At 44.4% G+C, this 15,396-nt stretch overlaps 1 protein-coding gene across 1 annotated transcript in view; it reads right to left on the minus strand.

Moving 5' to 3' along the window:
• Positions 1-545: 545 nt before the first annotated feature.
• gfra3 (GDNF family receptor alpha 3) overlaps positions 546-15,396 on the minus strand; it is a gene marked incomplete at both ends in the record, with an annotated part of 65,276 nt that continues 50,425 nt past the window's right edge. The window contains 4 exons of the mRNA XM_083631961.1: positions 546-746; positions 4,415-4,542; positions 12,979-13,113; positions 14,085-14,194. Of these exons, the coding sequence (XP_083488087.1) occupies positions 546-746; positions 4,415-4,542; positions 12,979-13,113; positions 14,085-14,194 (574 nt within the window). The remainder of the gene's footprint in view (positions 747-4,414; positions 4,543-12,978; positions 13,114-14,084; positions 14,195-15,396) is intronic.

The following is a 15,396-nucleotide window of genomic DNA, read 5'->3' on the forward strand; positions in this document are numbered from 1 at the left end:
TTTTATGTGTCATCGTGTGTGTTTTTCTTTTATAAAGTACAATTGTGTAATACTAAGGTTTTGATATTTGAAGGACCCCAGTGGAAATAAGCAGGCTTCTAGTTTAAGCTGCTTTACTGGGCTATCCTTGGATCATTTTACTTTCGATTTACATATTGTGTACTTTTTTTTACTACTGTATTAATTGTAAATTTGTAATGGTTTTTATGCATTCTTGATCCGAAATAAACCAACAACAACAACAACGCTACGGGCCCAACCACCAACCTTCTGCCTAGTGCGACTTTCACCTCCTTAAACCTCAGACTGTACGTTCAGGACTGCAGACAGTCCGACAGTCCTTCTTCAGCATATTACGACACGGTGACAATAATGACGCCGAGGGAGCGTGACAAATCAGTGTATTTTGACGCCCTGGGAGAGAGACTGCGTTGGTTAAGCCGGAACATTTCCATTTCTCCCTTCCAATTGCCCTCTGCTGTTGGTGGTGAGTGGCTGCGATGGAGGTGGAGGGGGTAGCGAGTGTAGAGGGTGGGAAGAAGGGCTCAGTAGCCCCGACACTTCCAGCAGAGGGGAAGAGCAGCCAACAGCAGCAGTGGCAGCATGGGCGCGGTGCGGCTCGCCGCTGCCCGCTGACTCCCTTGCGCCCTTGATTCCGTGTTCGAGTCCTTCTCAGAGTACGGCGGGATAACATTGAATTCCTGGCTCTCCTCTGCCTCTTTCTCCTCTTTGTCACTGTCCTCCATCTGAAACGGAGGGAAGAGTGATTTTTAATTAACAGAAGTGTTGAAGTGTGGAGGTAAGGTCAAAATGTGCACCTACAGTGAAATCTCTAGTGATCTAACTTTTTTCTCTATCTTTCTAAAAAGAAAAGAAAACTAAACTTGTACCACTGTTCCTTCAGATGTTGTAGTTGTCATAGACTGTGTTGCATAGTTGATTGCTCTATTGCTGACAAAAATGTGTTATTGTAAGTCGCTTTGGATAAAAGCGTCTGCCAAATGACATAATGTAATGTAATGTAATGTAACGTAATGTAAGTCCACCCTAAACCAGAATTTAAGACATATACAGTCTCTTAAAGATAGAGCCAAGAAGACACAATAAACTGTGAGATATGCATATATTTTCTGTTTCAGAACTATTAGAGCTACCATGAAACCATGTAAAACCTAAAAAATATTGACAAGGTAACATTCATGTAATATTAACAGGGTTGTGTTCACAGGAGCTCAAGTGAGTCTCTCATTCATTGTTAATTAAAAGCATCTCTTGATCTCAAGTTAGAACTTTCCTTTTGTCTTCTGAACTCTAGCACTGGAAGAGAGTTGTTCATGGTCATAAATATTAATTTTACTGCCCAAGATCACAAGAATCACATGGATGAGAGTGCAGGTTTTGGTGTCGATACATGATGTAAATAGTTAGCCTGATATTCAGACTTCATCGTCAACTCATAAACTAATTTCCTCTTCTGGTCTGAGATTGCGGTCACTTCAGAGCATTTCTATGATGGGGCGGGCTTCGGTCCTCCCTAACCAATCACTAGAGACCAAGGTGTCCACAGCAAACCGGCCGGCTAGGCAGGGCAGCCGCAGCAGTCTTGCTCTGCCTGCTGGAGCTGCATCTCTCTGGGCTTCCTGGCTAACTCACCAGTCTCATGGAATAACGGACTTCAATACAAGATGAGATGACTTGGAAGTGAGAGAGGATGGAGGACTGAAGTGGTAAGTTCTGAAAATATGTGTCTCATTCCAGCATCGGTTGTACTGTGGTTGTAAAGCGCTAATGTTATCGCTCGCTAATGCTAACGTTAGCAGAGCACAGCTGCCTTTCATAGACACTATGAACAACCAATACCGTTTAGCTGGAATAAGTAACGAAGGCACACAGCACAACTCCTCTGGCCCACCTACTAGCTACAAGCACAAGCTTACGTAGCTAGCTGATGCTAGCCAGCTTCTCCACCGTCGTTTTATCTAACGTCTTATCGTACACTGCAGTAGAGTAAGACGTTAGTTAAAACGAAAAGTACAAAGTCGGCCGACTTTGGCTACTTAACGTTAGTAGCTATGGCGCGTAAGGGTAAGCTGTGTGTTAAACTGCTATCTGTTTCAGGCAATCTCTGCTTTGGCCACAGCTGTGTCCGTTTCTGTTGTGCATGACTGACAACAGCGTTAGCCAATCAGCGCCCATAATTGGATTTTCAACCGGAGAAAAAGCATTTGCACATGGCGATGTGGAGTGGGCGTGGCTTCGAAGGTCTGAGGCCAGGCTAGTAAATAGTAACAAGACACACATATGTATTACCTTTAAATCTTTACATTATTGTAAAGTGATTTGTGGCACTAACTATCAGCATTATGTTCCATAGCTCCCCTCCATTACTTTTCCCTTGACATATCTCCCCAATTATGTGTGAGACCTAACCAGGCAATCCGAGGCTTACTACTGTGTGCTATATATATATCATTAAGAGATGGGAAGGTCAGCATCAGTCATTCCTTATATATCTATTCATACACTGAAGACACAACAATACCCTGCACACTGACTGTGATGTAAAGAATCCCAGCCCACTGATGACACAACAATAAACAGTTGTATTATGGGATGTGTGTTTTGCAGGTTTTGGAACAGCGCTGCACGCTGGCACAATGCTCCTAAAAGCAAAATGCTTGTTTTGAATGATTTGGCATCTTCCATTACTGTCAACACTGTCAACACCAGTATTGCTGTATTGTAATAATATGCCATAAGGGTTTATTGAAATTTTGGGGAGAGCAGAAAAAAAATCTTGAAAAAAACAAACTGGCCTGGCAGGGGCGCCGTTGTAGAATGGTAGGGGAAACACTGGACTACTGTAATAATTTGTATCTGATGGTTTTTCCACAGAACATTTTAATAAAATCCTTAAAATGTCTTCCCCTCCTTCTCCCCAATTAAAAATTCCACAATGCTGAATACTGGACAGGGATTGGCTCCAAATATTTGTGATGTCACAAATCATGCTTGCAGGAAATCACATTTTCAGTGAGCACAGAGACACTTTCCACTTTCAGCAGACGAGTATGGATACAGCCTTCTAGTGTCAAACTCTGCACATGCGCACACGTGCGCACGCCCGCGCACACACACACACACGCACACGCACACGCACACGCACACGCACACGCACACACACACACACACACACACACACACACACACACACACACACACACACACACACACACACACACACACACACACACACACACACACTTCTGCACAGTGAACCTCAAACATTCAACTGAAGGAACAAGAAGACAAACACATTTTTGAGTGGAGGGGGGGTCTTTAAATTTTAACTGCAAACATACCCTTAGGATTTTGAATCAAGTCTCTCTCCATTAGTTTGATAGTCATGGCTAAAAAATGATAGGCATTTAATGGCATAAATCCCAGATCCGGAGCATGAACAAAATCTAATGAGTTGTTCCTTAGCCCAAGGCTTGTCTGTCCACCTAATTTCATGGAAATGCATTTCCAAGCTTTGCAGATATCCTGCTGACAACTCATCAGAAACATTAAGCTCCTTGGCGGAGGTGAAGATAATTCCAGTATCCATCAAAACGAAGTGACACCACCTGTTGTTTCTCCTACCTGTTACTGTTGATGCGTAACAATCTATTGGTTGTTTTCTAATATTTCACAGGCAGCAGAGTCTTGCCTCAAGACAAGGTCAAGGAACAGTCTGATTTGTTTTCAAATCAAATTAGAAGTTTGAAACATAATGGCAACTCTTGTTGCTTAGGGGCGACGGGGATGAAAGCGTCACTTGTTTTTACGGTGGCAGAATGCGTCATCTTATTTCCCCATGGACGTACAGTAATGAGGGGATCCAAAATCTTCAAATAAATACATTTGAAAGTGATTTCTGGATATTAAAATGCACAGGAACCCACTTACCGGTGGGAGGGTTTGGGCCCCTGTAAACGATTGCAGGATTGGACAAGAGGAGAGGAGATATGGAATGAGGAGGATTAGAATGGTGAGAAAAATGGAGAATACGGGGCAGATGGGTGTGCATAAATGAATATGAACAAAAGAGGGTTGATTCTGATACTGCAAACACCTACGGCTAATCCTCACCCACAATGAGAGGTAGGGCTAGAGGAGGGAGCCAGGGAGAGAAAGGCTGGGGTTATATAGGGAGACGCTGGGCCCTATTCACTGGCACAGTAAGTATACAGGCTGTGTGTGTGTGTGTGTGTGTGTGTGTGTGTGTGTGTGTGTGTGTGTGTGTGTGTGTGTGTGTGTGTGTGTGTGTGTGTGTGTGTGTGTGTGTGCGTGTGCGTGTGCGTGCGTGTGCGTGTGCATGTGTGCGTGCGTGTGTGTGTGTGTGTGTGTGTGTGACGAGGAGAGTGCTTACACTGTTGAAGTCGGGCAGAGTGTTGACGTGGACCCTCTCCTGGTAGACGCGCGGGGAGGGCTGGGAGGCGGGCGCGGGTGTGTTCACAGGAGGAGGAGCGGCGCTCCCCATGGAGCTGATGGCGTTGCCTGAAACAAATCAGCAGGACCCGTCATCATTAAGTTCACATCATTGTTCGTCCTTGCAGCGCCATCAAAAATCCTGAGTTTTACAGTATAACCACAGCTAAAGTTAGCAACACTGAGTACCACTGTGCATGACGATGTAAAATACATTCTGTGCCTGTTGACAATGAGAATATGGCAGCTTAGACAGATACTCCGGTTACCACGGGTGTGAGAAGCTCATTTATTGCATATTTATTGCAAATTACGTGTTTATTATTCAACTAAGTAATTTTATTTCTACTTGCGAATGTTTGGACTGGAGTAATTTACCACCACATTTTAAATCACACCCATTTAATTACAGATATCAAATTTTCTACATAAGCATTGCATCAGAATTATCATTATTTTGATCTTTTTCTGGATTCCCCCTCCCCACACATACCCTCAATCCGGCTTCCCGCCCGCAGACACGGCCATTGGGCCAATTGTGCCTGTATGGACACCCAAACAAGCTGGAGGTAACACAAGTGTTTGAACCTGCGACTCTCGTGTTGGTAGGCAGGGAATCTACCTGCACTACCCGGACGGTGCCGCGTCTATGTGCCGACAGGCTGCAATGCCGATAGCCCACAAGCAGAACCAGCTGAGCGAGGCGGCGTGCAGCGTGTCGGTGGACCCGCTGGAGCTAAGCTCTCCCAGCCCCCTAAACCTAACCTCCCCCCACGCCTAAACCTAACCTCCCCCAGACCCTAACCCTAAACCTAACCTCTCCCAGCCCCCACGCCTACACCTAAGGTCGGCATTGCGGGTGGTCGGCATAGCGGGTGGACACCACCCGGACGCCTGCCCATATGCATTGCATCAGAAAGGTAAAATCAAATGTAAATTGCCTCAGCACAAAAATGTGCAACATCAAGTACGTTATGCAGATTTATACATGAGATAAATAGTATTACAGGTTTGTGTTTGCCTGGCAGTTGTTTGCCAGCCTTGCTACTTAGTAAGATAGCTAATAGCCAAAGAAGCATCACTGTAGTGTTTTCAGTTTGCTCATGCACAAGAATGCCAATTATGCAGTGTATGTTTCACCTGGCCTCTTTGGTATTCTGTCTTCACCCTGCATTACTACACAGTCACAATTCATTTTGCCCACGGCAACATGATGGAAAGATAGGAGACAAGTGAATGGGTAAGTCAAAATGGAATGCAGTTAGAGAGTGCTGAGTCATTTTACGCCTTCATGTTCACATTAGACTGACAGGGGGCGGGAAATTATATCATGCTTGACTAGTCAGTTGTGTTGATTCACACTTTATTTTGTCTACGTTTCTTTTTTTATCAGTTAACTCATTGAGTGCCAATGACGTCGATCGACGTCAAAGTAAATAGTGACGTAGAGTGCCAATGACATCGATCGACGTGAAATGCGTTTTTTGACGGTGGGACGTGGATCAAAGCCTCCTGCATCTCCTGTACAAATATTGTAGCTATTGAAGGTGTATAACCTATTTTACGGACTCATTAGGTGGCGACAGTGCTCTCCAGATTAGAGAAAGGTCAGGAAAACAGCAGGAAAAAGCCCCGTGATGAAAGAGAAACCGCTCATGCTGCAGCCAGAGCCATATAGATTGCTCTGTCTGGAGCTGACGTTGGCTGCGAACAGCAGTCAATCCGCGTCCACAACTGAGCCTCTCTGTCTCTGCTGTATAGTTTCTCCACACGATTAGCTGCCAGAAAAGCAGCACCCGACGCCGAAGGGCCAAACCATTCTCAGCAGTCCGGTTTGGCTTTTCCGTGTCGCGCTGGGAGCCGGCGCACAAAAACGGAGCACTCCGAAAATAGACGCTGGGTGCGTGAGGCTGTGTGTTAGTGTGGGGAGGAGTTTGCAGCTGAGGGGGGGGGAGAGGGGGGTGGGGCACGCAGGGCACCACACAACTACACCACGTCACTACATCAGAAAATATTAGCTTCAGACTCAGTGAATGTGCTTGAAATGCTTCATTTCACAAAAGGCGGAATATCTCAGCTTCTAATTTGAAACGCCTGTTTTTGCTCAAAACAACCTATCTTCTCCGGCTCATAACTAAAGAACGGAAAATGGTATCAATAAACATTTTTTTGCTGATGATACAATAGAGCAGGGGTGTCAGACTCATATTAGGTCGAGGGCCGGATTTGTTCAACTGAGACCTCATGGGGGCCGGATTTTTTTTTTACTAAAATCAATTCGACTCATTTACCCATTTACTTCACAAAAGAAATACTGCTATTTCCATTTCTCTTGAAACTGCCTGCATTCCGTGTCAACCTTTCTCTTTTTCGACAGCATCTTGTTCAGGGGCGGACTGGGATCATAATTCAGGCCGGGCATTAGATACCAAGCAGGCCAGGCCGATACGGGCCCGATTATGCAGTCCGCGCCTGATCTTGTTGATTCTTTTGTTTTTTGGTAGGTAGCTGAATGCGCGATTCAATTCCAGCGTGGCATCATGTCGGCTTTGTTTACACCTGATGACCTACTGACATACTTCCTTGTAGTGCAGGTTAATTAACTTATGAATGAACTCTTAGCTTGCTTATTAGCTACACGTAGTTCATGATAATGGGGTGCGAATTTAATAATAATAATAATAATAAAAATAATAAAAAAAAAAAAAAAAAAAAAATATTCCAAAACATCTCGCGGGCCGGATGAAACCTGCCCGCGGGCCGGATCCGGCCCGCGGGCCGTATCTCTGACATCCCTGCAATAGAGTCTCCTCGTTCTTTGTGCGTGTTCGGTGTTTACATAGTAATATCACACAATATTCTGTGCGCCTCGAGAAATCACTGAAAACGCTCTGAAACTCTGGCACTGGGAGCGTCCGTTCTCCAAAAGTGGCTGGCACTCAATGAGTTAAAATAAACTAGTTTGGTCTCTGACCATTAATTTATTTCGCATTGCATGGTAAATATTACCAACTTAAATATTATTAAATATTGTCAACTTTGACTATGAATACATTTTAACTGACCTATTTTTTTTTTAGCTCTCATCTTTTCTACCAGTATGATTTTACTTCTACTCTTGTATACTTTCAGCAAAGTATTGAGTAGGATATTCTTTTGGTCTGGAAGCCATTCAACAACATGTCAGATTTGGAGGATGGATTGATTAACTCCACAGAACTGGCAACCCACACTCACATTGGCAGCCAGCCAGAAACAAGGGGAATTGTCCCTTGCCATTCATTTATTTATTTTAAATCTTTGTGGTTCAATGAATCAACCTCTCAATCAAGTATGGCCTAGTAGCCTGGTAAACCAGCCGGTCACGTGAACTCACATTTAATTTCGTTCTGCGGGACCGTCTGGCCTCAAGCCCTGGAAGGGCTTTAAGCAGAAACTGCAAAGTGGAAGAGCCAATCAGCGACTGCGCTCAGTGCCCTGTGATTGACAGCGCAAGTTGGCTAATCAGGAACGCCACTAGCACTGCACTAACAAAACAGTAATGGCCGCCTCCTTGCCTGTCCACCTCAAGGAGTAATATCAGCGTTTGTCTAGTTTAAACAGCCATAAAGTGCAGTTATTGCAGAAATAGACCCAATAACAACAATTGAACAAGTACAGGAGTATCGCCGCAACCGAGGAGTTTCTCGGTGGAAAATATGTTTAAGCTGTTCACCCGAGTGGATTTGGGTTTGACTGGATCCAACGCTGATTGGCTGAAGGAGTTGTCTGTCAAGGCAAGTACACCCGCCCAACCTCCGCCCACTGCAAAACACTGGGTGAAGCCTGGCTTCAGGCCAGAGGGGAACGAAGAACGAAATTAAATGTATGTTCATGTGACCGGCTGGTTTACCAGGCTAGCCTACTAGAGCAGAGGTTCCCAAACTGCTCAGACCAAGTACCATTACGTACCAAACCAAATTTCCCAGGGACCACTTCCACTACGTATACCCCCCTCCCCCATAAAATACAATTTGCTGATTAAACCATACAATAGCAGCAGAAAGGCTAAAAACCAATATAATATAATATGGGGACCCCTGTGCGGGTACACTCCATTCATGTCTGAGGAAGGGCTTTGCCCGAAACGTCACACATTTTTTGTGGTCTCCGATTAAACATTTGGGAGCAGCTGCCAGTGTACTCTATTTTTTATTACTTAAATAACAATATAAGGCTACTAGCTGGTTCAAAATGGACACACGGACACTCACTCACTCACACACACACACACACACACACACACACACCCACACACTCACACACACACACACACACACACACACACACACACACACACACACACACACACACACACACACACACACCTGCCAACATTGTGAAAAAATGTCTGTGAAAAAGAGGACCCCTTTGGAAAAGTTGTTTTCCGTCGCCAAAATGTAGCGTAACTTTGGAGTGTTATTTAGCTACCTTCCTGACAAGCTAGCATGACATGGTTGGTACAAATCGATTCCTTAAGTCTTCTAGTTTCATATGCTACCAGAAAGTTCACTCTGAGTCAAAACTGAGCCTGCTGCAGCCTCTGAAAGTACATGTTCAAAATTGTGATGTTTCCCAAATATCGCGATATTTCCGAAAATTTTAATCCCAATCCGGCAACTGCTCAGGGTTAATGTGTATGTAAAAACTGTTGTTTGTTGGGGAAAGGGGGGGGGGGATCTCTCTTTTTTCCCTTCCAATTCTCTGGCAGACCACAGTTTGGGAACCAATGTACTAGAGCATCATTTCCTCTACTTTTTATACATTTTTATACATTGCAGCAGATGTGTTGTATTGTCTCTCTCTCATGGTCTGTTACTGTGATTGTTTTGTCTGTTTGAGCATGCCAAGACAAATTCCAATCAATTTTGGTTGATATGGCAATAAAACTATTGAATCTTGAATTGAATCTTGAATCTTAATCAATTCAGTTCCTTTTAAATATTCATCTTAGTGTTTGTTAGCAGAAAGGTAATGTCCTGTCATTATTTTGACACAGATATGTTGCTTAGCATCACAATGAGCAGTGTGTCCCATGATTGGGATGTATTGTAACACTCACATATTAATTAACAGAATTCTGAGAATAATTAAATGTTGACGTTTATACTCAAGACTTCGGGGGAACACATTTTTAACTGATAAGATGAAGCATTGCCACTATGCATTACAGATGTGTATAAATGCCCCAAAAGTATTCTTGTTAATAGCTTTATTGATGTAATTTAAAGGGTTCTACATCTTCCCTTTTCTTTTCTTTTTCTTTTTTTACCCCTTTTTTTTTTTTTTACATCAATACAACATAAAATGTATTGTGAAACCTTGGTATAATCCACAAATGAGACTATGGTTGAGATGAATGACAGCCCCTATCTGTCATCAGTGCTATTGTTAGAGCTAGAGTGACCTCCTGCCACAAAGGTTCTATCCTTCTTCAGCCAAACGGCTTCCCTTTAACTTCACTGTGTAGCGGACACACATGTTGGAGTGATTTTTCTCTAGGCCTCTCTCTCGATCCACCATCTGCCATTACAAGAAACTTTGAAAGCTTTTTGTTTGTGCTGGCACTCTTACTGGTTTGTGCTGTAAAGTGTAAACGCAATCCAGATTAACAGCCAAATCCAACCCGGTGGCACACAAATTAAAATGCAGTGTATTGGTCAGAGTTGGTCTGCCGAGCGTTTCAGCGATGGTCTTGATCATTTTAATGTCTCAAAATGTATGTGGTAATGATTTGTCGATGTTAAAACTGACATGTAGCACCTTTAAGCAGTGCTGAGGGTTTAGTTTAGTTTAGTTTATTAGGATCCCCATTAGCCGCAGCAGGATGCCACGGCTATTCTTCCTGGGGTCCGATCAAGGGTCTCTGTGCTTTCGGAAGATCACCTTTACCAATAGAGACAGTCGGCATGTCTGGGAACGCCCACAAAATGTTATACGGCCGGCACACAAGTGGGGCAAAACCGCCCATATATCTCAATGAAGTCCACCCGCAGTGCCGACAGCCCACAATGCCAATGTTAGGTTTAGGCGTGGGGGGTGGGAGAGGTTAGGTTTAGGGTTAGGGTCTGCGGGAGGTTAGGTTTAGGCGTAGGGGGTGGGAGAGGTTAGGTTTAGGGTTAGGGTCTGCGGGAGGTTAGGTTTAGGCGTGGGGGGTGGGAGAGGTTAGGTTTAGGGTTAGGGTCTGGGGAATGTTAGGTTTAGGCGTGGGGGGTGGGAGAGGTTAGGTTTAGGGTTAGGGTCTGCGGGAGGTTAGGTTTAGGTGTGGGGGGTGGGAGAGGTTAGGGTTAGGGTCTGGGGGAGGTTAGGTTTAGGTGTGGGGGGTGGGAGAGGTTAGGTTTAGGGTTAGGGTCTGCGGGAGGTTAGGTTTAGGCGTGGGGGGTGGGAGAGATTATGTTTAGGGTTAGGGTCTGCGGGAGTTTAGGTTTAGGCGTGGGGGGTGGGAGAGGTTAGGTTTAGGCATGGGGGGTGGGAGAGGTTAGGTTTAAGCGTGGGGGCTGGGAGAGGTTAGCTCCAGCCAGTCCCCCCGACACGCTGCACACCGCCTCCCTCAGCTGGTTCTGCTTGTGGGCTATCGGCATTGCGGAATGTCGGCACTGCAGTCTGTCGGCACATAGACAGCACCATCTCAATAGGCTGACTCACCAAAGGAAGGTACTGCGGCTCTAAACTACAGGTTTGGGGATTCTAGAGCAGAACACAAGACGTCTGTTCAGATGTGCGTTTACTTCAGTGGTTAAATCCCCAATCGTGTCTGCCTGGGCTGGGCTAGCAGTTAAATTCTAACTTTGCTGAATGGATAGGTGGAACGAGCTTCCACCTTCGGTCACGACTGCCGAATCACTGCCGATCTTTCGGAAAAGACTAAAGACTCACCTTTTCAGGCTCCATCTGGGCCCTTCTTGAACTAACTTCTTTCTCTCTCTCTCTCTCTCTCTCTCTCTCAAAAAAAATAAATAATCTAAACTAACCTAAACTAAACTTGTACCACTATTCCTTACAGAAGTTGTAGTTGTCATAGACTGTGTTGCATAGTTGATTGCTCTATTGCTGACAAAAATGTGTTATTGTAAGTCGCTTTGGATAAAAGCCAAATGACGTAATGTAATGTAATGATAGAACGGGGGTTTTACCCCACCCTGACCATGCCCCCAGCCAGCTAACCCAGCGTCTATGACGAGACATCGCCTCAACCTAAAAAAAAAAAAAAACGATTTCAGACGGACAAGCCCGTCTTTATTGTCACACGATACACACATCAACACATGCACGGAGGGCCACAAACACACACATGCTGACGGTGGCCGGTGAAATTTGTCCTCTGCATTTAACCCATCCTGGCTTTGTCCTTTCCTCCAGGGGGCAGGCCAGGAGCAGTGGTCGCTTTCTCGTACAGCGCCCGGGGACCGACTTCGGATGTTGTCGTCACTGGTCGGATGACGATGACGATCTGATCTTCTGCATGTTTTTAGTGGGGGGGTTATATACGGAGGAACCCCCCTGGGGGAGCACGGGGAGAACATGCAAACTCCACACAGACAGAAAGGCCCTTATGACGAGATACCCCACCTGGGCAGTAGGCACCGTGCCCCCTAACCTATAGAGATTATAAATGTCACACTGTCACGGTCACATCGCTCAGTGATTGGTAATGGTGGCTGTCAATCAAAAGTGAGTGAAGCTTACGTGACCAATGACGTGACCATTGACGTGACCACTGGAGTCCTTATAGAGGCTTCCGGGTCAGAGTTCGCCCTCTTCCCTCTAATGTCGGTCCACAGTGAAGATGGCTGCGGTGGTTTTGCGACAGCGTGTCATTTAGTTTGTTACAGTGTATCTGTTCGTATGCGTCTTTTGTTTTCATGTCCTGTTAGCGTCTTGTATGTCCAAACCCAATGAGTGTTCATCATGACGAAGCACTCCTGAACCACAAGACTAGGCTGGCCAGTCAAGCAATGGCAGCGGCAGCAGCTAAACTATCCATGAGAGCTAAGCAGGTAAGCTTGGTCACTTTGCACTATTGACAGCCTTTTCACAATATGATCACGGTTCAGTGTTCACTGGAAGCCCTAGAGTCTAAAAACATTGTCTAGGGCCTAGACAATGAGTGCCTAACGTTAATGTTAACTATTGATGCCTGGGAGCGCTTGGGGCTATGACAATAAACAAATATGCATTCATAAAGAGACATCTTTTGAGATGATCTCCTCTTATAGACCTAATAGACATTCTGAAATAGGAATTTACAACAACTCATGGAACCAGAAGTAATCCACAGATTAGAGGTCAGGAACTGAATATTTTCAGCAATGACTAACTTATTGTGACTTGTCATGGACAGGCTATCAGTACTCAGCTCAGAATAAACAGTCTATTTTTTGCAGTAAGCCACACAACAGTGGTGGTACTCACGCAGACAGTAACCCACACAACAGTGGCGGTACAGACAACAGTGGCGGTACTCACGCAGACAGATATTGTGGCTAAACATGTGCAGGATGCGCTGACAGCCCTGCCACTCGTTGCCACTGCCTTCACATGTGCACCACTGGGCCACCTCCATGCTGCTGTTGCTCACATAGTTGGGAGTCATGATGGTGCCTGGTTTGGAAAGAAAACACAAATAAGCCGCGGTGATATTAGAGTGCCGCAGAAATGACTCCTAAAACCCAGAAGTTAGCAGCGCCTGGTTCCCTCGTCTCCAAGTCAATGAGATTTTTGTGCAGTGATTTTGATTAGCTGCCTGAAATAAGGTCTGTGTTCACAAAAGTTTATGAAACTTGAACGTTGTGTTTAGCAAGATAATCTTCACAAATGAACAAAAAAAGTTATGATTTTTTAAGCTTATTTTTTGCAATCGCGATCACCTTTGCACTTCAAAAATCATAAAAGTGGTGATCATTTGTGAAAATGATCTTGCTGAACACAAGGATCTCAGTATCATACATTTTTGTTAACCACAGACCTTATTTCAGGCATCTAACCAAAATCCCATTCAAAAATCATATTGACTTTGGGACGAGGGAACCAGGCGATGCTAACTTCCGGGTTGGCCTACAAAAACATGTCATCCCTGTTGTACTCTATTACAGCTGCACTTTGTGTATTAGTTGAGAACTTTTGAAGCCATTTTTCCCTTTGGCAGAAGCAGAACATTTTCAGCACACACACCTCCATAGAAGGTCAACCTACAATATTAGCTGGTGATGTGATCCAAGGTCATCATTCCCAAGCTCTTGATATTGATTGCAGAAAATTACTTTTTGAAATATATGAGGACACCGAATCATATTACCTGGATCTGTTGCCCGGACTGGTTGGAAATACAATTTTATAAAAATTGTTTTTAAAAGTGGTGCGGAGTACAGAGCAGCAATTTTCATCAGCGAACCCCTGTAGAGAATATCTGCACTATTTTTTTTTATTGTATGAGGTATAAATCGCTTTAAGGCAACTACTGATGATTACCCAATAACCTCTCCTTGGAGTAACTCTGTCCATGTTTTTTTTTTCTTGAGCTATTCCCTCTTTCACCCTCTTCTACTCCTTGAACTTCTTTCTCTCCAACTCACCTATGAGTCCAGCATAGGCCTTGAGGCACATGGCTCTGCTCTCTCGCATACAGCCAGAGGCAGACAGAGGCGAGGGCTGGCAGTTGTGCTGGAAATCAGCAAACCGAGATCTGACACACAGACACACACACACACACACACACACACACGCACGCGCGCAAGCGCATACACACACATACACACGCACACACACACACACACACACACACACACACACGTGTGCGCGCGCACACACACACACACACACACACACACACACACACACACGCACACACATGCGCGAGACACACACACACACACACACACACACACACACACACAGAGAGAAACAGAGAGAAGAAAAACTATGTCAACAACACTGGGTAGAGAGTGTGCATTTTAAAGTGTTTTCATTTTGGTATTCAGAATAGCTAAAAACAACAACAAACTTGAACATGAGATAGAAAACAGAGAGAGATAGCTGTGCAATTATATTAAAACCATATTTCTCTTTAGTAAACAATTTAATTTCTAGCCAATATGCCTCTAAACAGCTTATAAATAGTCAACCACCAACGTCGGCCACCCTGGGGCCCCACAGTCACCACCACTCACAAAACTAATCTAAAAATCACTCACAAGTACAATCAGCACACAACAGGATCATATGATTTCATTTTATGCCCATGCTTAGGGGATTTCACAAAGCCATTTGACTTGTTTGCCATTAGTAGTATTGAGAGCTGAGAATAACAGCCTCAGTGTCGGTGGTGGCAGTGGATCCCCAAGGTCGCTAATCTCAGAGGCTGAACTCCTACAGTGTCTGCACTAAAATGTACAAATGTTCCACCAAAGACAAATACCGCTTGCATGATGGATAGGAATAATTCACATCTAATAATTACACATAATGTGCCACTATCTCATTCCAGTCACATCAAATCTTTTTTTCCAAACATGACGAGCACTTAGGAAGCTCCAATGGGTCTGCAACACAAATGTAGAACTGCGTTCATAATTTCCTTCCAGTGGACTGTGGAATAAAAACTATTTTATAGCCAAGGTTGCACCATAGACAGTAAATATGGTTGCTCCATAGATAGTAAATGGTTGCACGGGGTATTCTTATTTACGTATTCAGGTGAGGCTAAATAATGATTTTGATATGCTTCTGTTCCCACCATTCAGTAGAGGACGTTCTTCCCCTTGGGAATTACAAGCTATAGATTTTAAATAGTAAAATGTTTAGATGCCCAAAGTTCAAATTTGAAACATTTGCATACAATCAAAAACATATTGTTATTAGTTTAATTGCAGAATGGATTCCAACAGT

This window comes from Poromitra crassiceps, assembly GCF_964638095.1.
Source record: "Poromitra crassiceps genome assembly, chromosome: 1".
Taxonomy (NCBI): Eukaryota; Metazoa; Chordata; class Actinopteri; order Beryciformes; family Melamphaidae; genus Poromitra; species Poromitra crassiceps.